The 24,963-nt window shown below is 42.4% G+C and overlaps 1 protein-coding gene across 2 annotated transcripts in view; it reads right to left on the reverse strand.

The window, feature by feature from the left end:
• Positions 1-22,694: 22,694 nt before the first annotated feature.
• Positions 22,695-24,963, reverse strand: part of LOC144482108 (NACHT, LRR and PYD domains-containing protein 3-like) — a 102,251-nt gene continuing 99,982 nt past the window's right edge. For both annotated transcript variants that reach the window (XM_078201344.1, XM_078201345.1), the window contains exon 11: positions 22,695-24,239. In XM_078201344.1, the coding sequence (XP_078057470.1) occupies positions 24,128-24,239 (112 nt within the window). In that variant the 3' untranslated portion in view covers positions 22,695-24,127. The remainder of the gene's footprint in view (positions 24,240-24,963) is intronic.

The following is a 24,963-nucleotide window of genomic DNA, read 5'->3' on the forward strand; positions in this document are numbered from 1 at the left end:
TTTACAGGCAATCGAATACATTCAGGTACAAAGAGTATGCGTGGAGAGAGGGAAAATCACAGGTTAAAGAGATGTGAATTGCCTCAAGCCTCGGGAGTTCGTAAGATTTTGCAAACCCAAGCAGTATGGTGGAGGTTACAAGTAGTTTGACAGGAATCCAAGATCCCGGTTGAGGCCATGCTCATTAAAGGCGGAATTTGTCGATCAGTTTCTGCTCAGTGATTCTGCGTTGTCATGTGTCTTGAAGGCCGTCTTGGAGAACACTTACCAGAAGATCGGAGGCTGAATGCCCTTGACTGCTGAAGTGCTCCCAGGCTGGAAGGGGACACTCCTGTCTTGCAATTGCTTTGCAGCGTATGTTCGTCTGTTGTCCTCGCGTCTGCATGGTCTCGCCGAAGTACCACACATTGGGACCTGCCCTCCATTCTCTGTCTTCGTCACCCATAGTTTCTCTCTCCTATTTTATGTTGTTCCCCATTCCCCTCCCCTTTTTTCCCCCCTTCATGCGTCTATCTGTCTCTCTATTTCATTTGAATCTTGCTCTCCCTCCAGGCTCCATAACAATTTCTCCCCTACAAATAAATATTTCCTCAACTCTCCCTTACACACACGTCTCTTCCACACTCTCTCCTCTCTCCTACTTCCTCCCCACTCGTTATACACCCAACACTCTCCCTAACTCTCAAACCCTCCCCCTAACAAAGGTTAACGTTCGAAATCATTATTTTCCTTGTCCCTCGCATACCCTCCACTATCCCAATAATCGCTTTCATTCTGTCGAACAGTCCCTCGCGTATCTATAACTCTGCCTTCCCTCTGCCTTACGTTTCCTTTTCCCTAAAGTTCCCGACTTTCTTTCTGTCACTCCACCTCCTGTTTCTAACACTCACTCGGATTTTTCTAATGCTTCTTTCCATCGCTTCAAACAATTGGTCACCTTTCTTAAACCCACCCTCCATTCTGCCCAGTGCCCTCTTACTAACACTTCCTCTCTTCTTCCTGACACTCCCTCAACTCTCTATAATACTGCCTCCTATCTCAGTAAAACTCACTCACCTCTCCCTAACGCACCTTCCCCTCTCGCTAACAGACCAGCGCTTATCATTGTGGCACAATTGCCGTCATCCATTACTTTTGAATGTTGCTATTTGAATGCAAGCATTTTCATTTTCTACGTCGGCTCAACGCCCCGTGGAATCTCAGAATAAGATCAAATGTGACACAGATAAAACTCCTGCTGCTTCACAGTAATCACCTTACTTTAGCTGATGAAAAAGCTGCAATTTTCCAACTAACACTGACTAGCTGATGCATTGAAGTTCAGCAATGCTTTTTAGAATAATTTGCAGTAACACCGGCACGAATTGCACATCGTATGGGAGAACGTCAATGCCCAAGTGTCACACTGGCTCGGTAACAACATTGATGACTAGCATGGCTCAGCTCTGAGAGAGAAAAAATTATATTAGACAGACTGGCCCAGCGCCAGGCTCTGAATAAATCCAGAAGAGGAGGAAACATCCATTTATTGTATTTTCCTTTCAAATCTCGCTTTTGCATCAATAATATGTCGATGATATTACTGCAAGTTGTGATTGGTACGGAGTATGTTCAGAGACAAAGTGTTGTCCGCACACTGAGGATATATTCTATCATGTTGTGTGATATTGCCATTGTGTCCAACAGAGTACAGTGGACATCCATGTGAGACCATGAGCCACATAAAGAAGCAACATTATTGCTTACAAATGCAAACTGTAATTTCATGCTCAGGCATATGGCTCGCACTCCAAATCCACTGTGAGTGTATATGCTCCAACTCTGGAATACAGGAAGATAGGTCACCAGCAATTTCTAGGGGACAGTTAACAATGTTCAAAATGTTGTGCCTAATAAGAGAGATACACATTTTAGACAGGTATAAGGTATAAGCTGAATGTTTGCTGCTTGCACTGGGGTGATAAAACACAATTAAGACCTCTAAGTTGTAAAGGCCTCATGTGCAATATACGTGCACACACTGCCGAGTTGAACAAGCAACTGCTAACGTGAGGTTACAGTGGGAATATTGTGGTAACTTGCATATGTCAGAGTCGCAAAGGATATTAAATGACGGCGATTCTGACATTGTGAAATTAGGAACGTCTGTAGATTTTTCTGGAGGTGAATATTTTGGTTTCGAAACTTAACTCGCCTGACTGATATATCTCACGTACAACTTGTTACTCTGTCATGTTGCAAGCTGTCTGCAGGTGGCCACTTCTTATCAGTTCAATCAAACCTCTCGCAGAGAGAGTTAAATGTATATGATCATTACGCAAAGATAATTTAATGGAAGGGTCATTTATTTTTCTCTCACACAGGTTACCTACATTTTTTATATTCTGAACATTGGGTGATCGAACCTAACTAGTGAAAGGTAATTAACATTTTAGCATGATAGGAAGCACATCTGGCCGATTAGCCCCTGAATTAACGATTAGATTTGACCTGTGGTGAGAGATGGCTCTCGCTACAAAAAGCTGGAAGTAAAGCATGGTTCCTTGGAGATGAGAAATAGAGCATGTTAGGAAGCATCCGCAGGGATAGTTTCTTGACTGTGTAAAGTTAGGAACACGGAAGTATAGCATATAGACAAATAAATTGTTGTGACATTGGAGGGGGAATTTTTTAACCAGCTACTAAGGTTTAAGCAAAATATACAAGGCACTGACAGTACTACCAGTAAAGAGTTAAATGATTCTTGAAGTGAATTTCAAAAGCTAATGAGACAAATGCTTTACACATGTATACACGCAGTAATAGAATCAAACAAGTAATTACTTATTTTAAAACATTACTGAAATGCATTTTAAGTATTCTATGAATCATTGTTCATTTCAGCCAAGAGCAGGGTTCTGGCAAATGTGAAGCGTTCAGAACCAAAGGCCTTGGACTCCGAGCAGTTAGCAGAATTCTTAACAGAAATTTCTTGTGAGGAAACATATTTTTGCAATTTTATGAACAGGGACATTCATTGCCTAGGCATAGAATAGATACGTACCTGGAGCAGGAACACATGTCAATTGAAATTGGCAGTGAGCCGGTGGGAATTTTCACTTTTACCTCTATTATGAGAGCATATAGTTACTTAGCAATAGGGAAATGAGTTCAGCCAAGGCAGGAGTTAGTGTCCAGGATGAATGGACAAATAAAATATCGTTATGCTGAATGATAAAATGCAATTGACTGTGGGATATGTCAGGTAATATTATTGAACAGTTTAGGCCTGTACCCTCAGGAACTAGAAGTACAAGGGGAGATCAAACTGAAGTATATGAGATGATGAAAGTTGTGGATAAAGTAGATGTGGAGCGAATGATTCCTCTTGAGGGAGATTCTGGGACAAGAGCTCATAGTCTTAGGATAAGGATAGCACATTTAAAACAGAGTTTAGGAGAAACCACTTCTCCCAAAGGCTTGTGAATCTGTCGAATTCGCTACCCCAACTTGCGGTGGATGCTGGGACAGTGAGTAAATTTAAGGATAAGTCAGATAGATTGTTAATTGGTAATGGGTTGAAGGGTTTTTCGGAGATTGCAGGATAAAGTGTATCATCAGCATATCAGCCATGATTGAATGGCGGAGCAGACTCGATGGGCCACAGGACCTAATGCTGCTCCTTTATCTTATGAACTTATGATATATGTAGACTGAATGTAATTGATGTAAAACTAATATGAGGTGTGAATGATCGATAAGAAAATCTATATATTATCAGTTTCTGGTTGTACACGTTAGGTTCATCGGAGAGGTTTTGCTGTTCAAATCCAGAACTTCTGAACCCTTTTGATGATCTCTACACGCAGCTGTCCATTATGCTTTCTTTTAAATAAATGTTACTTCTTCATGCAGTGATACTTGCCTGGTGAGCTTTGCATTATTTAAGTAAAACATAATTGGCCATCTCAAATTACCCCACAACAGAGATACAAAAATAACATTCCAACTATCATAGGTTCTTCAACATACACACAGCATCGGCAAAGTAGATTGGTAAAATGGTAGCCTGGGACTGTGAGCTAATTGAATATATTCGGGATAATTTCATTGCGCAAAGCAACCTCGAGCCAAACAGGGTGCTCCTCCATTCAAGGGACAGGAGCAGTTTCATCGCTCTCGCCGTAAATAATTCATCTGTACATCAGGTGTTACTGGACCAAAACTGGAAATGTGAAAAAATGTATGTTTCATTATAAGTTGTTGAGAAGTTACTCAGCAGATGCTCTGCTGCATTGTTTAATTCCAATGATACTGGCACTCTGTTTTCTGAATCATTCCAATAAAATAACATTCAACGCATTGAACACAGCCTTGCGTTGCACTTCTATGTCTTATTCTTCTACCACCATTTGTCATGGATGGAAGGGTGGTTGGAAAGCTTCAGGCCCATATTTGCATGTCGCAGCACCAGTATATCTCCCAAAAACAAACTTACATTCAATTTCCCAGCTTCATCGAGTAATACTCTGAGATTATCCTGAGAGACTGGCAGAACACATCCACCAGCCCTTGAGTGAATAGTGTCATGTAATGGTGCAGGACTGGCCCTGTGTCCCCTCAACCTTGACTCACGACCTATGATGCCTCAAGGCAGCTGATCTAACACAAGGAAGGAAAAGGCTTATTTGGCCTCAGCTATGACCAGCCCAGCTGATTCATACGTACTACATCCAAGCAATGTTAAATTGAGTTGGAGGAGCTACTTAAAGGAGCAGTACACAACGTGGGCACTGGTTGCCGCAGTTATACTCATCACCACGAGTGAATTGCCCACACAGACACCGACACACGCACAAAGTCATAAGACGTAGCAGCAGACGTTAGTCATTCGGTCCAGAGAATCTGTTCCAACATTCAGTGAGGTGGTATGATAAACATTAACTCCGCTATCCCGCCTTTTCCCCGTTTGATTCACTTACTAATTTTTTTTTAAAAACTGTCCATCTCTTGCTTGAAAATACTTAGCAATGTTAGTGGCAATGCATCCAGTAATATTTCCGCCTTTAATACCCTAGGATGCAGAGCATGAATCCCAGGGGATATATCGGCCGGTACGCATTTTGTTTTCCCCGAGTATTTTTTTTAGTCATGATCATTATTGTACAGAATTCCCTTCCCTCGTTTTATCCTTGAATATTTAATATATTTTTTGGAATGATATTCCTGTGTTGTTCCATGAACACAGAAAAAAATGTACTTATGTTGCTCCACTGCCATTGCCAATTGAGCACTTATTATTTCACCAGTGACATCCTGGAGTGTCCTTTGTCCTCCATGGAACTCTCATCCGTTTTATATATTCAGGTTCGGATACTCTTCCCTCTGGAGTGAGAGGCAACGTGAACATTTCAAGTTCCTTGTAGCTATTCTTCGGCACCTTAGATATATTTTGTTCGACTGAGAACAGCTTGTAAAATGTTCGACTGAGAACAGCTTGTAAAATGTTTCCCAGCCAAAGAGACACGTGTGAAGTGTAAGAACTGTTGCAAAGTAGGAAACATGGTCATGTTTAATTTTCTGTCCAAGTTGGAGAGTGCATTTCTGCTTGCAGCTCATGTAATATCGGAAGCAAATGCTTGTCACCCAACTCTTGTGACCTCTTTTCATGATCATGCAGATAGGTATCTCCCCACAGACCCCAGCATAAACAGTTCTATGATGCCCGCTGCCTGGACTATCCAAGGTCTCTGATCAGGTTCCATATGTACACCTTGAGCTTTCTATGACCTCAGTTGCGTTAAATGAGCGGCCCTAATTTAGGTGTATGGTGCAGAGTGTACGATCTGTAAATGCCTTGTTCCTGTTCCTCTGTTCCATCTCACTCGAATCCATGGCCGTGTCATCATCTGTCTAGATGCAAATGTCAGAAATCCCCTCACTGCGCCTCTGTGAATTTCACTCCTTCCAAAAATGCTGCATAAACTCCACTCGTTTGGAAAAACACTGGTCACCTTGCTCAATGTGCATGCATTTCATAACTCTCAATATTTATGAAAATGAGGTTCATGGAATCAGAAGGTCTGTATCAGCTCAAATAATATTTCTGACAACATTCTTCCAAATTATTTCACCTCCTTTCAGATGACTATTTATTTGAAATCAAAATCCGACAAACAAGACTACAGCTAAGTTTCAATACACGTTGAGCAATATTTCCCAATATTCCAATTATTTTGCAAATAATGACGAGTGCTTTGTTTTTTTTATTGTGGCAAACCTGTAGACAACAAAAGTAAGTGACTAATGTCTCACTGCAAAATCCGTTTTTTTCTTGCAACAAATTGAAACTTCCATATTAAATGAAATGGCCTTCCTTACCTTCCTACCTTAATATATGGCCTGATAAATTCCTGGAGTTAATCTAATTCAGTAATTACCGATGCATTTTACAAATTTTGTACTGCGCTCCTGTAATTTGTGGAGTCAACTATTGACTAATCTTACCGCGTTTGTGATTTCTACAGATTTAGAAATCTAAGCTTGTATCCACATTCCAAACCGTTGATGCAAGTTGTAAACAGAAAGGGATCCCAGCACTCGGTATACCAGGCTCAGATAGTGTGACGGCTAAGAGGAGAATACCTATATTTCCTAATGTATAACACCAATCCCCTGTCTATTGTCAGCTCAACACTCATGATTTCTTATTCTGGCCGTTTTACCTTTGCACTGTGAGCGTGTTTCCAAAAATCTCAACAAGAGCTTCAGGAACATTGGTCTCCATACACTCAACATAAACAACATCGTGGCTGCAGCCTTATTTTGCTTACCTTGTTTTCTTAATAAATGCTACATTTTTTCATCCTTAATTCCTATATTTTCTTCTTGGAATTCTCCTATCCTGTCATTCACACAGGATCTAGAAATACACTTTTTTAAATTCACTAGTTACACCTCTATTTGGATTTTGTATGGTGAAATCATTTTCCCATGAATGTGTCCGATCATGCACACGATTTCATACGTGTCATTTAGCTCATTCCTGCTCATATCCCGAATTTCACTTCTTCTAAGCTGATTACATTTCACATTTTCTGTGTACTGATGAGCGGTCACTGAACAGAATCTTTAACTCGCTTTCTAGTTCCTATTTCAGAGTTAAAGATTGGCTGTGTAAATCTTTTCTACTGCCTGCTATGAGGAGTTTTGGGCAATGCTTCTGTTTGGCTTAGTATTCTGCATTCCGTTGTGCAATGTTTTATACTCTAAAGGTCCGCACTAAAAACACACATCTGCCAGGTGTACCCTGCAGGCCGCAAACAGCAGCATTGTATCCCTGTATCAGGACTTCCTCTCCATGCAACATTTGGAGACTGATGTTTACTCTTTGTTCCTGCATAAACCTGGGATCAGGTAGACTTATAGTAATCAGGCGCACACAGAAGTGAACTACCTTAACTGGAACTGATGCCTTCTTCTTTGTGTGATGGCAGAAATCGAGTCTGGGACATACCACACGATAACATTTCTGTATGGTCATGCTTGACAACAATTTAACATCAGCAACCTTAAAGTACATTGTGTATCATTTCACAGCAATGCGTGAAATGCTTTCTGCTAAACCATTTCTGCCTCTATCAATTAAAGTAAGAAGTTTAACAACACCAGGTTAAAGTCCAACAGGTTTACTTGGTAGCAAAAGCCACACAAGCTTTCGGAGCTCCAAGCCCCTTCTTCGCCTGAATAAACCTGCTGGACTTTAACCTGGTGTTGTTAAACTTCTTACTGTGTTTACCCCAGTCCAACGCCGGCATCTCCACATCATGTCTATCAATTATGACAGTTGTACTACCATACAGCACTATGGGAAATATCTCAGTGTGAAGAGAGGGATTAAGGTTAACAAAGTCATTGTATGACCACACTTACAAATAATGCAGTGCAGCGAAGCATCTGCATTACTTACAAGTCTGTAAGCATCTGCCACAGACAGATTCTGGGGAATACATGATACAGTCCTCAGGAAGGATCAGCATTGGTCAGATACTCTCTGGACTCCTTCTAATAGACATGCAGGTCCTACAGCTAGAGTACATTCTGTGACCTGCTGCCTCCAATAATTCTTCCAACCGTGTTTCGAAAAAAACTGCAGATCAATTCATGGAGACTGGGTTGCATGATTTATTCAGCAAAAGTGGTCCATTCCTCTGAGATAAAGACAAAATATTTAGATGCTGAAATGTGAAACGAAAATGAAAAGATGCTTTAAAATCTCAGCAAGTCTGAGAGCATCTGTGCAGAGAGAATAGAGCCAGCATTCGGAGTCAGGAGGACTCTTCGTCAGAGCTGATGTCTATCCCTGTGTTTTCCCTCAGACGTTGGAGAATCATATAATCTGGACCCACTGTTCACACTGCAAATGAGCAACCTCTCCAAATTTTATGCAACTGTCGCATCACATATTTGCATGCCTATACTATCAGCGATTCAGCATTTTCTTATGAATGCCGATCAACAATTTTGGAATATTGGCTGTAAGGTATGATCATGTGATTTGGAAATAAAATGCGTTAATGCGGCCCTGCCGCTTTCTGGCATCCTTCACCCTCCAGTTTAAAATTGCGATGAAAAGAGCCAAAATGTAAATGCAACACAGAGCAGAGGTGATAAATGGAGCGAGTTTTATTGGCAAGATTGAGAATACAGATGCTCAGGGATAATTGGAAATTCAGAATCTAGCTGAGACTTAATTACACAGATTATAACCAGCATTCGTCTGTTCCTCAGACGTGGATAAGTCATGTCCATCTTCCATTTCTCTCTCATTCGGCCACGCACCACTTGAAAAATAACAAAACATTTCTGAGAAGTTTCAACTTCGTCTGATTCACATGGATGTCTTTGGCATATCGCACTTTCACCATCACAGTCTGGAAAAGCAAAATAATAACTATTATTGATGCTGTTGCACAGTACCCGCCACAGATCAAGACTGCTTTCACAGAATATATGGAATCTTGAAATGCTCACATTGCTCCAGGTTTGGTCTAACCAAGGCCTTAATTGAGCTTAACTGTTCATATTCCTTCAAGTGTGTGATCTAACCCTGGTAAATGGAAGACAAAGCAATGGATTGTACTCGTAATGCTGTCGTGCCCAGGAATATCGAGCCTAAAGAATAGAGTGTGTATCAGGATTTCCTTCAGCGATGTGTATTGAGCTCAAAACAGTGCTCAATGTATAATCTATTCTAAATATCTGGAGACCGGAACAGTGCACACTGCTTCCATATGGGCGGCACAGTGGCACAATGGTTAGCATTGCTGCCTCACAGCGACAGGGACCCGGGTTCGATTCCCGGCTCGGGTCACTGTCTGTGTGGGGTTCGCACGTTCTCCCCGTGTTTGCGTGGGTTTCCTCTGGGCGCTCCGGTTTCCTCCCAGACTCCAAAGATGTGGGGGTTAAGTGGACTGTCCATGCTAAATTGTCCGTTAGTGTCGGGGGGACTAGTTAGGATACATTTACGGGGATAGACTCTGGGTGGGATTGTGGATGGTGCAGACTCGACGGGCCAAATGACCTCCGTCTGCACTGTAGGTTTCTATGATTCTATGATATAGTTTACCTGAGATATCAGTATGCCAGGAATATGCAGCCTTCTTCTGTTGTATTCCAATGAAGCACGATGGGCACCAGAGCCATTTGGAATTGATACGGTGGTCTCAACATATGGGAACGGTACAAGTTGCCGTAAAGCAGTGTGATAAAAGCAAATACTCTGAGCTGGATAAACCCAAGTTGGGGACAGTTGAGTAATATTTGCTGAAAAAAATTGGTTTTGAAGTATGTATTACATGAGAAAGTGGACAGGTTTATCGATTGAATTCCCCCAATTTGGACACAGAGCAGAAGTGGTGGCAGCCACTGGTCGATTGGATAAACGCTTGGAATTTCTAGACCAGGATTGGAGGAGCACCGGTATCTCGAAGTGTTTGTGGGTTGGGAAAGTTAACAGTAGTAAGGCAAGGCCATGAAATAACTTGAAATCATGTTACACGATTACTACAATTTATAAATCTCGACGGAGTTTGGGGTAACTTACATCAAACGTGTAATGGTTTCAAGAAAGTTTGGAAACTGAGATTATGAGCTTGTCAATTGGAAATATTCAAAATGTTACTGAAACATGATGTGCAGAGAGGGATAACACACGCACCAATCCTGTTGTGATTAAATATTCGAACAGACTTGAAGGCATGAATGGTCTTCACCAGTTCCAATCGATGTTTCTGTGGATTGTTTACTGAGAACGGTATTGAACTCCGAATAAAAAAACTTGCACTGTCAACTCCATCGGCAGTGACGGGCTGCAGCAGCAACAGGATCCCCTGTAGCAACAAAAGAACTGCCTTCATTCTTTGCTGATCTCCCCAGTGAAATGATTGGCGCAAGGAGGCTCTTTAAGTGTCCGTACATATTTTTTACGTTAATCAGCACACACACAAAAGAGATTATTTGGAAACATTAATGGCGCCGTTTACTGAGATGAACAGACACTGGAAACAAAGTCTATAATTAATCCTCGGAGAGATTGAAGCGTGCAATAGTTGCCAAGTCAAGGTTAGAATAATTATCGACTATTCTGTCTGTTAGAATTATTCTGTAAAGAGAGCTGCAATAAAAGAGCCAAAGACATAGAGGCATAGAATGCAAAGAAATGTCCTTCAACCTTCCGGGTCTGCACATACAATAACGACCATTGAATTCACGCTAATCCCATTCTCCTGAAATTGTACCTTATTTTTGAATGGTGTATTTGAACTGCTTTACACTTGAGTTAAGAAAGCACACAAATGCCTCCACTGTCTCAGAAGTCGAAGTAGATTTGGCATGTCAGCTCCTGCTCTGCCCAAGACGGCAAGAAACGAAAAAAGTCGTGAATGTCGCCCAATCCTTTACACAAACCAGCCTCCCATCCATCGATTCTGTCTACACTTCCCGCTGCCTCGGCAAAGCAACCAACATAATTATGGACCCCAAACACCCTGGACATACTCTCTTCACCTTCTTGCTATGGGAAAAAGATACAAAAGTCGAAGGTCACGTACCAACTGACTCAAGAACAGCTTCTTCCCTGCTGCCGTCAGACTTTTGAATGGACTTATCTTGCACTAATTTTATCTTTCTCTACACCCGAGGTATGACTGTAGCACTACATTCTGCACTTTCTCGTTTCCTTCTCTATCAACGGTATGCGTTGTCTGTATACTGTGCAGGAAACAACACGTTTCACTGTATGCTAATACACGTGACAATAAATCAAATCAAATCAAAAATCATGCAAATATGTTTCAAAGGTTGTAATGTTTCCAGACTCTCCACTATCTTCTCAGGCAGCTAATTCAAGATTCACAACACCTTGTAAGTGAAAAAGGGTTTTCTCAAATCTCCTCAGAAATTCCAGCACATTACCCCAAAAAGGATATGATTTCCAATTTGAACAAAGGACACTCAAAGAATGACACTGGTGACATAATAAGAATGCACTAGCAAATGACAGCGGAGAACAATTATTATTTTTCTTCTGTCTTCACGGGAGAGCACAAGAATATCAGTATGAAAATATTACATATTCAAGAAAGAAATGTGGGGCAGGAATTTAGTACAATAATGATCACTGGTGAAAAAAATGTACAGGGGTAAAACAAAAGAAACTATTTCAGGCAGATACATCCCCTGGCATGATGTTTTTCAAACTTGAATATTAAATGTGGAATCTGCAAATGTATTGATTGCACTGCCAGTAAGATCGCAAAGTATTTTTAAGCACGAGGTGGACTTTTTTAAATTAACAAGCAAATCGAATGGGGGAAAAGGCGGGATATTGTCCTTAATATTCATCATATCACATCGATCACCATCTCATTGAACGGCAGGATAAAATCCATGGAACGAATGAACAAAATTGGCTGCTACGTCTTATGGCCTTATGGGTTTCTTGGTGTCTGTGTGATTGATGCATTCGTGCTGATCAGCATATAACTGCAGCAACTGTGTACTGTTACTTTCAATATCCCTTCCAAATCATTTTAACATAACTTGGAAGTGGTACATGTGAATCAGCTGGGGTGGTGACAGCTGGGGCCAAGTACGCCTTCTCTTTTCTTGTGTTTGATCTGATGCTTCGAAGGATCATAGAGTCTGGGGTCAAAGCAGAGGGGACCCAGGATCCATCACGTACCATTAAATGTCACTGTTCACTCACCTGCTGGTCGCTCTATATTCTTGCTCGCAGGATAATCCCAGGAATAGTGCTCGAAGAACCTGGGAAATTGGTTGTAAGATTATTTTTGTTGGATATACTGCCGCTGCAACATGTCAATGCGGCTCTGACACATTCCAACTACCCTTCCATCCATGACAAAATGGTGACAAAAAGATGTGACAAAATGCTGTGTTCAATGCTGTAACTTTTATTTTTTTGGACTAATTCAGAAAGCAGTGGGCCAGGTGACATTGAAACTGCACAACGTAGCGGAGTTTGCACTACACAACTTACAGATAGCGTCAGTCTGATTCTCAGACGGGTTCCGCAGAGGGCGCATTGCATATGCATATCTCATTCACCTTTGCAACATTTCCCTGGTACCCTCGACCTCATCATCCTGACATCAGCCTCTTCTGCAAATCCCTCCATTCTTGCCATATCCTGGAAAGAGTGAAACAAGTAATGTTCATTGATGCCACTCGTCAGTGCCCTCGAGATACCAGGTCTGCTTCGAATAAGAATATGAAGAATTGGGTTGTGCCCGATGTTCTCAATGTCGCCAACCGAGTCTTATAGACAGCTTCACAGTTTAAAGTTCTTAAAGTGTATTCTAAGCGAAGTAAATAGATCATGATCACCGGTCTTATGTCGTCTAACTTCGGAACACAATACACTGAACTATTCAACGTTTACTCAATGAATCCAAAAGAAATCAGAGCGAAATGTTATTTTTCACACTTTCTAATTATGGCCCAGCAACGCCTGATACGCAGAAGAACTGTTTACAACGATAATGATGAAACTGATACTGTGCTTTGAAGGGAGAAGAGTGGCCTGGAAGAAAAATACACTGAGTTTCATGAGCCAATTTTCCAGATAGGTGACCAAATCGTTCTGAAAGAGTTTGCTATCAAAGACCATCTTGAAGTATAAGCAAGAGGAAGTGGTGAGCTTTGTGGAGGAAATTAAACAGTTGCAAATTGTAGATTTGTCAAACTCTTAGATTGCAAGGGAGGCTAGATTGTTGGGAACAAAAATATTTCGATTGAATTTTGGGCTGGATGTGATTAAAGAATTAAGGCAAGGCCATGGAGGGAATAGCAAATATGAGCTATGATTGACAGAATATATTAAGGCGCTGGGAGTGTCGGAAAAAATATTAAACATTCGAGTGAGGATTCGTGGAAACAGTCATTAAAGTTGAAGAGCCAAGATCGGTGGATGCAGTTAAGACACTTGCAGCCATGATCGAATCGAGTGGCAGCACAGATTTCAGGGGGCATTATATTTTGTCATGAGAAAGTTCCTCACTTGTAAGTACAATCCTCGCATTCACACCTCTCTCGGCAGTGATGGGCTGCAGCAGCACCGTGAAGAAAAACAGAAAATTTAGAGGCTTCCTCATTCTGCACTGAGCTTCTCAGATTCACAATCAACTGACTGGAACACCGATGCTCTTTATATAATCGCAGAGTATCACACAGTTAATAACCACACATACACGCACTGCGGACTGGCTCAAACATAGACAACTTATTTGGACATGTTTTAGATTTTGTTTACTAACTGAGATAAAGCGACACAGGAATATATATATATAAATGTGTCTCCCGTGCCTGGTTTTCATAAATCCACAATCACTGTGAAGTGATTGAAAAAGTGCTGGTTGAGAGGAATTGTTCACAGCTTTAAAGAAAAATTATTTTGCAGGTAAGAGGAAAATCGGCCCAGCGTGTGCCCGCTGGCTCTTTGCTTACTGAGCCGAATGATGTCTCTGTTCCCTTTTCAAGAGCTCATTCATTATGTTCCCTTTGATTTGTCGGTGGAATTCCCATTGACAAAGTTAATATCGTATCTCTTCCATTATCCTTGCAGGCAGCAAGTCCAGATCACACTAAATCGTTGTGTTAAAGGTAAAATTCCTCAGCTAAATAAAAATGAGTTATTTTCACCTTGATTCCACTTCATTTTCATTATTTCGTGGGGTGTGGGCGTGGCCAAAAGAGACAGCATTTTGTGCACAGCAATGGTCCTGATGTGAGAGACTTGGTTACTTCACACGGCGTTTGCAGGTAAACCAGGTTGATGTGTGCCCATAATTGCATTTAAACACATTTAGCAAACTGGACAGGTTACCATTAAGGGTAACAGTGAACTGGGTTGTTTTTTTCACGAAACCAACATTATTGCCATGGTTCACATTACTGAGATTACCTTTGAATTGAGGGTTGTATCGAATGAATTTTAAATACACCAACTGTGATGGATTTTAAATCACATCCCAGGAGCATGAACCTAGAACCCTGGAAAGCTAATATACTGATACTCCCTAAACAACACCGTCCCCTGGTTAGCATAGTTGTAACCGAATATCCTACATTCAGAATCTGAAAACGTTGTCTGAAGAAGTGTTCAAGTGTTCTCCCCGTGGCCTTGGAACAGTATTCATCCATCTACCAACATCATTACAGAGATTCACTGCGCACTCTGCCATTGGTGTTTGTGGGAGTTCATAATAATAGCTACAATTCAACAAGATTCCAGCGTCTGTGCTCGCGGGCATGTGTTTGGGGCAGGAGGGCACTTAGCACTTACTGAAATAGATTTAGGGGATATGTATCTCCATGTCCTTTTTGTATTCCTCAATCTCTCTCTCCCAGTTTTTGTCATTGTCTGCCTCCTGTCTATCTCTCTCTCCCTCTTCTTTCCCTCTCTCTATCTATATCACCGTCTCTCCGCTTCCTGTCTAATTGTCACCATCTACAGTTTAAAGTGAATTGATAAAAGTTTTTATAGCCGAAAATGACACTCCAGGCTGGTATGTAGCTTGTGCTAGAGTCAGAATTGCTCAGAGGAGCTGCAGGACATTCTGAAGGGTGAACGACGAATGCATGTGGTTCACATCTGTACCAGCGACATAGAAGTCCTAAAAGTAGAATATAGCGGTTGGAAAGAAAGTTTAGAAGTTCGACCTCAAAGATAGTAATCTTATGATTACGACCAGCCTCGTGATATTCTGTCTGGAAGTAGCATGATATATTGCATGAATATGCAGCTAAAGGGGTAGTTTGAGGGGTAGGTTTCAGATTCCTGGGGCACTGGGACAGGCTCTGGGGAAATGCGACCAATATAAACAGGACCATTGATACTGGGCTGGACCAACACTAATGTCCGATGGAAGGATTTACTCGAGTGGTTTTGAAGGGTTTAAAATAACATGTCAGGTGTATGGAAAAGGACGCAAGGAGTCACAGGAGGGAGAATCAACGATAAACATCAAAGACAGAAAGGGGAATAAGAAAACTGACCAGCAGAGGAAACAAGGTTCACTTACCAGATCTGTTACAATAGCGATGGTCCATTCCCTGATCTTTGGCAACAATAGCAGCTCAAGTGCCTGACCTGTTACCGAACTGCTGTATCGATCCCCTAATCTTTTACACCAATGGCAAGAACTGTCACTTCTATGTTCCCAATAGTGGCAACCACAGTCTCTAATCTCTTATCGTAGTGAAATACCTGATCCTTATTCTGTTTACAAAAGTAATAGTATCAGTCCTTGTACTTTTGCCATACTGACAGGCACAGTCCCGGTTCTGGTACCAGTGTCCGACAAAATCCCTGCACTGTCGTCAAAGTGACAGAACCCGTGGCAGGTCCTTCACTGCATTTTTGGTCTATGTGCTTGTTAGGTTACTTGGTGGCAGGAACAGGCGCTGATCTGATGCAATAGAAATAGACGGAGTCCTGCAGTATTACCAAGTTGACAGGCCCACTCCCTGTTCTTATACAACATTGCTGGTCCCAGTCCCTGTTCTGCTACCATAGTGACGGAACTATTCCCTGTCCTCTTATTGTATTACAGTAAGAAGTTTAACAACACCAGGTTAAAGTCCAAAAGGTTTATTTGGTAGCATATGATGTCATCATATAGTTGTTTCAGTGATTGTTCACCATGAGTCCAAAGGAAGAAAATGTCATCGATGTATCTACTGTATCGCATCGGTTGAACGTCCTGCGCGGTGAAGAAGTCTTGTTCGAACCTGTGCATGAAGATGTTGGCATATTGAGGTGCGAATTTGGTCCCCATGGCTGTTCCGTGTGTCTGGATGAAGAGCTGGTTGTTGAAGGTGAAGACATTGTGGTCCAGGATCAAGCGGATGAGTTGTAAAATTGCACCTGGAAACTGGTAGTTGTCGACACTGAGCACTGAGGCCGTTGCAGCAATGCCATCATCGTGGGGGATGCTGGTGTAGAGTGCCGAGACATGCATAGTGACGAGGGTGCTCCTCGTTCAACTGCTCCATGTGTGCCCAGTTTCTGTAGGAAGTCCGCAGTTTCTAGATGCAATTTTACAACTCATCCGTGAGATCCTCCACAGAAGATTCTGTGAGAGCGTTTCTATCCAGACTGGGGATCAGAGAGAGAAACATAACATGAATCACAGTAAATCACAAGTCCTTTAAATAATACCGTTAATAACAATAATAATGAATAGTGTGACACATTTAAAAAGCACAATTTGCATTTCTATAGAATGAGGAAATACTCTTAACGTTGAAAATGAAATATAAGTAGAATAAATTGGAAATGCTCAGCAGGTTAGGTAAATATTTGTGAAGAAAGAAACAGGGTTTAAGTTTGAGCTTTCTTTGGAACTGCAAAATGACGGTGAATTGAGGGGTTTGAAGTGACAACAGTGGGTGGCTGTGGCAGAAATGAAGAAAGGACAAAATAGAATTACAGGATTGATTTAGTGACAATAAAACGAAGATGGGACCAGACCAAATCACAAGGTCCCCATTTCCTTAGTCGGAGTGGCTCGGGAGTGACATGGGATGGTCAGTGGTTTGGGAAAGCACTTTGTGGTGAGGATAGAGATAATGGCTGTGATTTTACCAGAATCCCTGAAGTCCCAACATGGAGATTGGAAATGGGGAGTGTGTCCGTGTAGGCAGGACAGGCAGAGTTATGAAGTTGATATTGTCACAGGTGGACAAGTAACAGCTGGCAGGCAGGGGGAGCTGTCCACTCAGGCAACGTGGGCAGGGAGCAGTCCCTGTTCAGGCAATGCCGGCACCATCTCCAAAACAGCCAGCAGGACTTTCAGCTCTGGAGGGGGCAAGGATGGAGCTCTGCTAACTGAATGAAGGGCTTAAATGACAGAATGCAGATCAAACGTTGCTCCTCAATTAATATTGCCTCGCTGGAGGGTCTCCTGCCAGCTGCTCGGGCTCGAATGGGGGTCCTGTTCCCTCAAGATGGGAGGAGATTATCCCATCGACACAGCCTGTCTGGAAGGAGATTGCTGAGGAGGTGCACATGTGTGAGAAAAGTGGTTGGAGTGTCGAAAAAGGACCAATGTCCTGATGTATTCTGGCAAGGTGAATAGCCTGCTGAGTCCAATAAAGAGTATAAAATAGAGATGAGTATTAGAATTTACTCGTCATAAGTCGCATTTTGGCTCTATCGGGGAGGTGGTGGCATAATGGTATGTTACTGGACTGGTGCCCCATAGTAATGCTCTGGAGTCACAGATTCAATCCCGCCAATGTTAAAGGTAAAATTTGAATTCAATAAAAAATTTGAATTATTAATCTAATGATCAGGAAACCGTTGCCGACTGTCGGTTAACACCGTTTGGTTCACTGATGCCATTCCTTACCTGGTCTGGCCCACATGTGACTCCAGATCCACAACCACGAGGTTGACTATTAAATGTCCCGTCAGGGGCAATTAGGGATGAGCAACAAATGATGGCCCAGCCAGCGATGCCCACAGCACATTAACAAACAAGAAAGCACCATGCACACTCTTGTATTTAGCTTTGCTAAACATGTTTTCCCTTTCATAAAGTCATGATTGATCCTGCAATTATTTTCTAAGTGTTCTGTTATGACATCTTTCATTTCAAAAAGGTAGGATTTGCCCTGCTATTGCTATCAGTCGAACCGGTTTGTACTTTCCCTTTTTCCCTGAACATCCATTTTTAAATTGCAGAGTTACATTGTCACTTTCTAATCTACAGGAACATTTCCAGAATCCATAGAAGTTTGGACGATGACCATCAATGCATGTAGTATCTCTACAAACACCTCTTTCAACTCTCTGGAATGAAGATAATCAGGCATTAAGTCCCATTAATTTCCCAAGTGCAATTTTTTCCACTAATATAAACAACTGCCCTTTCCTCATTCACACCAGTCCATTGAAGCTCCATTATTTCTGGGACTTTTAAAACATTTTCCACGGTGAATGCAGACACAAAAGGGCTGAACTTTACAATAAAAAATCCAAGTCCAGGACGGGCATGAAAATGGGAGCGGATCAGATCCGTTTTCTGTGTGAGTTCAAATCTGCCATCATATGCACTCAGTGCATGAATAAACAGTAATGGTTTCTCACCTGGAGATGGAGGTGGACAGGGCTTATGTCATCTGAACGTTTACTCTCATATTCTATTTTTCTTCCTTGAAATCTTTCTTGGTCGCAGTAATATAGATAGCAAATTAAAATAAACCTTGCAGTTTATATTGACGACGGAAAAGATTTACTCGGATGCTAACAGGACTTGATGGTTTGAGTTATAAGGAGAGGCTGTATAGACTGGGACTTTTTTCTCTGGAGCGTAGGAGGCTGAGGAGTGGTCTTATAGAGATCTATAAAATAATGAGGGACACAGATCAGCGAGATAGTCAATATATTTTCCCAAACGTAAGGGAGTCTAAAACTAGAGGGCATAGGTGAAAGGGGAGAGATACAAAAGTGTCCAGAGGGGCAATTTTTTCACATATAGGGTGGTGAGTGTCTTGAACAAGCTGTCAGAAGTGGTAGTAGACGCGGGTAGAAAGTTGTCTTTAAAAAAACGTTTAGATAGTTACATGGATAAGTTGAGTACAGAGGGATATGGGCCAAATGCGGGCAATTGGGATGAACTTAGGGGTTTAAAAAAAGGGCGGCATGGACACGTTGGGTCGAAGGGCCTGTTTCCATGCTGTAAACCTTTATGACTCTATAATAGCCATGCATCTGTAATGTACTGATTTCAATTGAAGCAGCACAAATGAAGAGTGCTGAATAAGAGCTTCCCAGTGAAGAGGAACATAGAATTTCTACAAAGCAGAGGAATCCATTTGGCTCATTCTGTCTTCTCTAAATGAGAAACTTGCTAATTTCTATATTCCCACTTTCACCCCATGACTATCCGCTTACTTCAGAAAACAGTTTAGACCCATTAGAATGCTTCAATTGAACCTGCATTCAGGAGAATTTCAGCACTGTAGTTTACATTCCACCTACTGTTGTGTGAAAGTTATAATTATCTCATAATTGTTTCTAGCAACTATTTTAAATGGATTCCTCCCCCATCCCCTTCTCCCACCCCGCTTCTCCCCACCCCCCTCCCCCCCCCGCCTCCCTGCTACCCTCCCCCCCCCGCCTCCCTGCTACCCTCCCCCCCTGCCTCCTCCCCTCCCCCCCCGCTCCCCCTGCCCTCCCTCCCTGAAATGTTCCGCTACTTTATCCAACCGAAATTCCTTACCAAAAATGCAGCACATCATCGAGCTGACATCTGACTTACAAACATTCAACCCAAACTCTTCACTCTTCTAAACATTGCCACCATTAATGACATTAGATCTTTGATTTTTTAACAACACTTGGAAGCTTTCCTTCATAGGCTCTGCTCTTAACCCCCTTTTGATATGTACCCTTTATTTTACACACTCTCCCATGTTATTCCTAACAAAATGAATTGAAATTCACATATCACCTGTCCACTCATTCCTACAAAGTGTCTCCAACCTCTGAAGTAGCAAATATTATCCTATCATAAAACACAAAAACTAAATCGCGCAGGTGACTATTCGCCCCCTCTAGTCAATACCGACCCTCTGACAGTGCATCTTACCAGGCTCTATCTCTCTCCCCACGATTTTGACAAATGGGCAAATGGTTTCCTGGAACGGTCGAGTGTAGGACGGAGACAGAATCCAACCTAATACGTGTGGCTGAGGCCATCCTGAAAGAAAAGCATGTGGACCAGGTGGGGGCCTTGAAATCACAGTTGGTTCCGGAGCTAACGATGACAAGTGGGCCGAGAACCGAGGAGGGCCCTCGCAGACCGGCAAGCCTTGCCTCTCCATCCCCCGTTGTTAGGGTCACGGAGTCTGAAGAGCACACTGCAGATGAAGCCGCGGATACTCCTCTGCCGCCGGAGGAAGATGGCAATGAGACTGCTGGCGCTCGCGCTGTACGAGATAAGCACCTGTACATACATTTGTGCCATGTTGGATACCGATTTGGAGTAACCGGACCCAGCGTTGAAACGACGCAAGAAACACATGAGGCGCATGAACCGCCAAGATTCCTCGGATTTGGGGGAGGGGGGGGAGAGGTGTAATGAATTCAACAAGGTACATGAGGTTGTACTCTCGAAGCATGAACTCCCTGATTGAGGTAATGAATGCCTGTCCAACCAGGAAGCCACCCCTGCGTAGAAAGATGGGAGTGTCAGGACTTCTGACAGTCTGGAGTCTTACTGTGTTCCAGAAAGACGCGAGGAGTGGAATAGAGTTTGTAAATAAAGGCAATCTAGTAAAGGGACACCGGCCTCTGAGGAGTTATTTCGGTAAGAAGTTTAACAACACCAGGTTAAAGTCCAACAGGTTTATTTGGTAGCAAAAGCTCCGTGTGGCTTTTGCTACCAAATAAACCTGTTGGACTTTAACCTGGTGTTGTTAAACTTCTTACTGTGTTTACCCCAGTCCAACGCCGGCATCTCCACATCATGAGTTATTTCGGAACATACTTCATGTACTATGTCTGGCGATAAAATGGTGAATGCAACAGCGGAGTTTCCTGCTGCAAAATTCGATCCCTGTCAATATTGATCAATATTTACACTTCAGCAGCCGGTTCCCGAAAGCAGACGTGGGAGTTACTGAACGTGTCTGAGGCTCACAAAGAGCAGCGGCTGCAGTAGCTATGAGCCGCCAGCAGATGGTGGTATCACTTTAATCACAAGAGACGGCAGAGAGTCCTGAGTAGATTGAATCCTGTTGTTCACTGCACTCAAAGCATGCTGGGGTCGAGGGCTCCGGCACTCGACCTTGATCGTTCATCACCAAAACATTACATACAATTTTCACTGCCTTTCTGACATAGAACCAGGGCATTCGGTGAAATTACTCTGCTGGTGTGTCTGTTCTGCAGATGTCCCAGTCCACCTTAATAGAAAAACAAAATACTGCGGAGGCTGGAAAACAGAAAATACCACCTTAGTTCATTAAAGCTTGGCAGCATATCCTGTTCATCTCTCCCTCATGCATTGATTTATTGAACCTCACCATTTTCTTTGTTAGGAAATGGCTCCTGAATTTGTTGGGGGGGTTTATTGTGATTGTTTTTGTTTTCATTCACACTTGCAGTCTCCTCCATGAGTGAAAACATCTTCTCTGCTCCAATTAAAAACTTACATCATTTTAAAAGTCCTTCTCAGCTCACTCCTTAATTTTTTTAATTTTCTATCGAGAAGAAGCATCAAACTGCCCGCTCGCTCCTGCTATTATTAGATAACACAAAAATGCTGAAACATTTGGACACAGTGAGACCTCAACCCCTGGACGAAACGTATTTAACAAATAAATAATTGATCAGTTGTCTGCATTCCTGAAATGAACATTTATTGCCATCTCCTGGTTGCCCTCTGAGAAAGTAATAAGATTAAGAATACATTCTCTGGACTAGAGTCAGAACATAGATTATAGTCCAGAGTTCTGGGCTCAGTCTCTGACCAAACAGAGAGATCCCCGGGTGTGGATTAACTCAACACCGGTTAGCAACAAAAATACTTCGTATCTCTCACCTGCAATGTATAAAAGCATTTTTTCAAGTAAAACGTTTTATATCTGAGCACGTGGGAAGTTTACCCACACCTACCTATCTACAGATAATGGATCTCCACTCTGGGATCCAGGTACAATTTGTCAGACCAGCTCACTGACAGTGTAAGATTTCATTCTCTGATGATAACCTTTCACAGGGGAGGTATCAACTGGGCCAGAGCAGTGTGACTAGTGCATGAAAATTGCTGGGTCTCGAACCTGAGGACGATGGATCCTTCAAGTCAGCAGCTCAGTGGAGTCTTCAGCAAGGAAACAGTTTCTCCCCCGATCTCAGCTCAGGACTCGGTGAAAGCTGCTCCCACAATCTCAAATAGGATAAAGTGAGAGTTATTCTCACAGTGGTAGACCTGTCTGAGTTTCACCTCCTAAACTATGTCTAGAAGTGAATAATCTTTTTTGACTGAATTGTCTGATAACACCCAGTTCCCACTGAGTCTGAGTTAACTTCAACCCTGAATTCAAATCCCCACAAGCTCCAGTGTGAATGAATTGGGACTTCCTGGTCAAATCTGGAGAGAACAAGTCCGTTAGCAAATCATCCGCTGGTAATGTTTATTTAGCTCAATAAAATAATTATCATAATTTTAGCAAGGAGCATACACATAACCAATAAAAATAGTTGTAGTCAGGGTCACTCAGAAATATTAATCAGATACAATTAATAGACAGGTAGGTAGCACAATGAATCAGAGAGGGTGTCAGCTAGAATTCGTGATAAGGAATAAGTGGGTGCCAGTGGCTGCATTTCTGGTGTACGTGAAAACCTATAAAAATAATTTATTTTCTTCCTAGCACCTGTTCCTTCCACTATATAATGTATCAATTTCTGATCACTCTTTCGTGATGAATTTGACATTTCTGAGTTGTGATTTTTTTTAGATTAAACCGTAGAGTCTTATCCCTCTGTCCTTTGATCAGTCAGCCTGTGCTCCCAGGTGATATCTGACAGCGGTTCATCTTTCTTGTGTGAGCTTGTTGTTCTAATCCGCTCATTCATGATTACAAATTGCTTCCTATTCTTGATGTCTTAAGTCTGATTAATATTTTCAAGTATTGAGGAGGTTTGTCCCCTTCTCAGGCCGGAAAAGACTTCGCAGCAAATCATTGCTGTGGATCGAGCTTATTGACAGCAAGTAAGGGTAAGTTGATTCAGTTTTTAGTTTCACAGCTTTCTTACTGAGTGAAATTAGAAAAACATTGAGACTTTCAGTCTAATTCCCCAGTTGCACAATCTACTGGAACCTCCCCAACAGGACACACTCTCTGGGTCAGGCGTTCTTTGGGCGCTTGTCCCTTTTGGAGAGTGGGATCCATCCCAGCTGAACAGACCCTGTCTCCATCCTGAACTCGCGCCATGTTCAATTCCCAGCAGGGTGACTGGGCGCTGATACTGAGCACGAACCCTGGATGTATTACGCAAAAACATAGGAATACTGGGTATAATTGTCAGTGTCACACAGACTGTTTTTTTTTCTGTCTGTATATTTGCCCAGTGCCCAATTGGGGAGCTTACAACCCCAGATATCCAGCACTAGCAGGGCTGTGGAGCTGGGCGGATGAGTCTTATGACTCTTTCACTGAGTCTCTGTTTATCAATTGTTCCAAGAATCAGAGCAGCAATGTTTACAGAACAGGCCCTTCGGCCCACGATGTTGTGCCGAGCTTTATCTGAAACCAAGATCAAGCTATCCCACTCCCTATAATCCTGGTGTGCTCTATGTGCCTATCCAATAACCGCTTAAATGTTCCTAAAGTGTCTGACTCCACTATCACTGCAGGCAGTCCATTCCACACCCCAGTTTGTCAACTGAAATATTCAGAGAATGCCAGCAGTAATGTTTAAAAATTGAAATGCTCACTGAATAAGAGCAGCAATGCTTAAAAATTGAGACGTTCTGAGAATGAGAGCAGCGACGTTTATAAATTGAACTGTTCCCAGAATGAGAGCAGCAATCATTATGCATTGAAATGTTCAGGGAGCAAAAGTAGGAATGTTAATAAGTTCCACCCTCAGTCCTGGTCTGAATCTCTGCAGCGACTTCAGCTCATCTCTTCCATTTAAGCTGAATTGATTCCATTCCAGCCTGAAACAGATTCAAGATAAAACATGAAATAAACGGATTGAACAAGTGTAAATAAAAGGAGAATGGAGTTGATGGGATAAATCTTCAGAAGCTGATATGGGGACCTTGTTGACATCTTGACACACAGATCGATTTGGGCATTGTCCCAGCGGTTCAAGTTTCTAATGGGGAATTTCTCGGCTGCTCAGCACTCTGTGTGAATGTCTGAGATACATTCGGGTATGTGTGACTGATGATTTCTTTTCAGTGGGCGCTGACCCTGAATGCGAAACGCGCTCCTGCCCACTGTGGTTTCGAGAGCACAATTTCACACTGGCTGGTCCAAAAACAGAATGAGGATTGCTAGAGTGGGCACGAAAATGGGATAAAAGTGAGGGTGTGGGGCTGCCGCTTCTACTGTGCTGCTCTGGGTTGGGGGTATGGGGAGGGTGGGTGGCATCCGCTGCACAGCTGTCTGAGGGAGCAGCAGAAGTGTGAAATATTAATAGCCATGCAGTAACCATGCAGTCAGAGTCCAGGCAAAACATTCAAATACAAACTTCAGTCCCCAGGCACATTTTTTAAAAATTGCATTTCAGCCTAGACACTTCATTCCCCCTCCTCCACTCCACCAAGGTTGAACCAAGAAAGTAAAGGTTGCCTGGCCCCTCGGTTGAACGTCAACTGTATCGAAAGTAGATGGGCCATGACAAATTGCATTCAATTGGCCTTTTTTGGGCTGAAT

The sequence above is a fragment of the Mustelus asterias genome (genome assembly GCF_964213995.1).
Source record: "Mustelus asterias chromosome 26 unlocalized genomic scaffold, sMusAst1.hap1.1 SUPER_26_unloc_17, whole genome shotgun sequence".
In the NCBI taxonomy this organism is placed as follows: domain Eukaryota; kingdom Metazoa; phylum Chordata; class Chondrichthyes; order Carcharhiniformes; family Triakidae; genus Mustelus; species Mustelus asterias.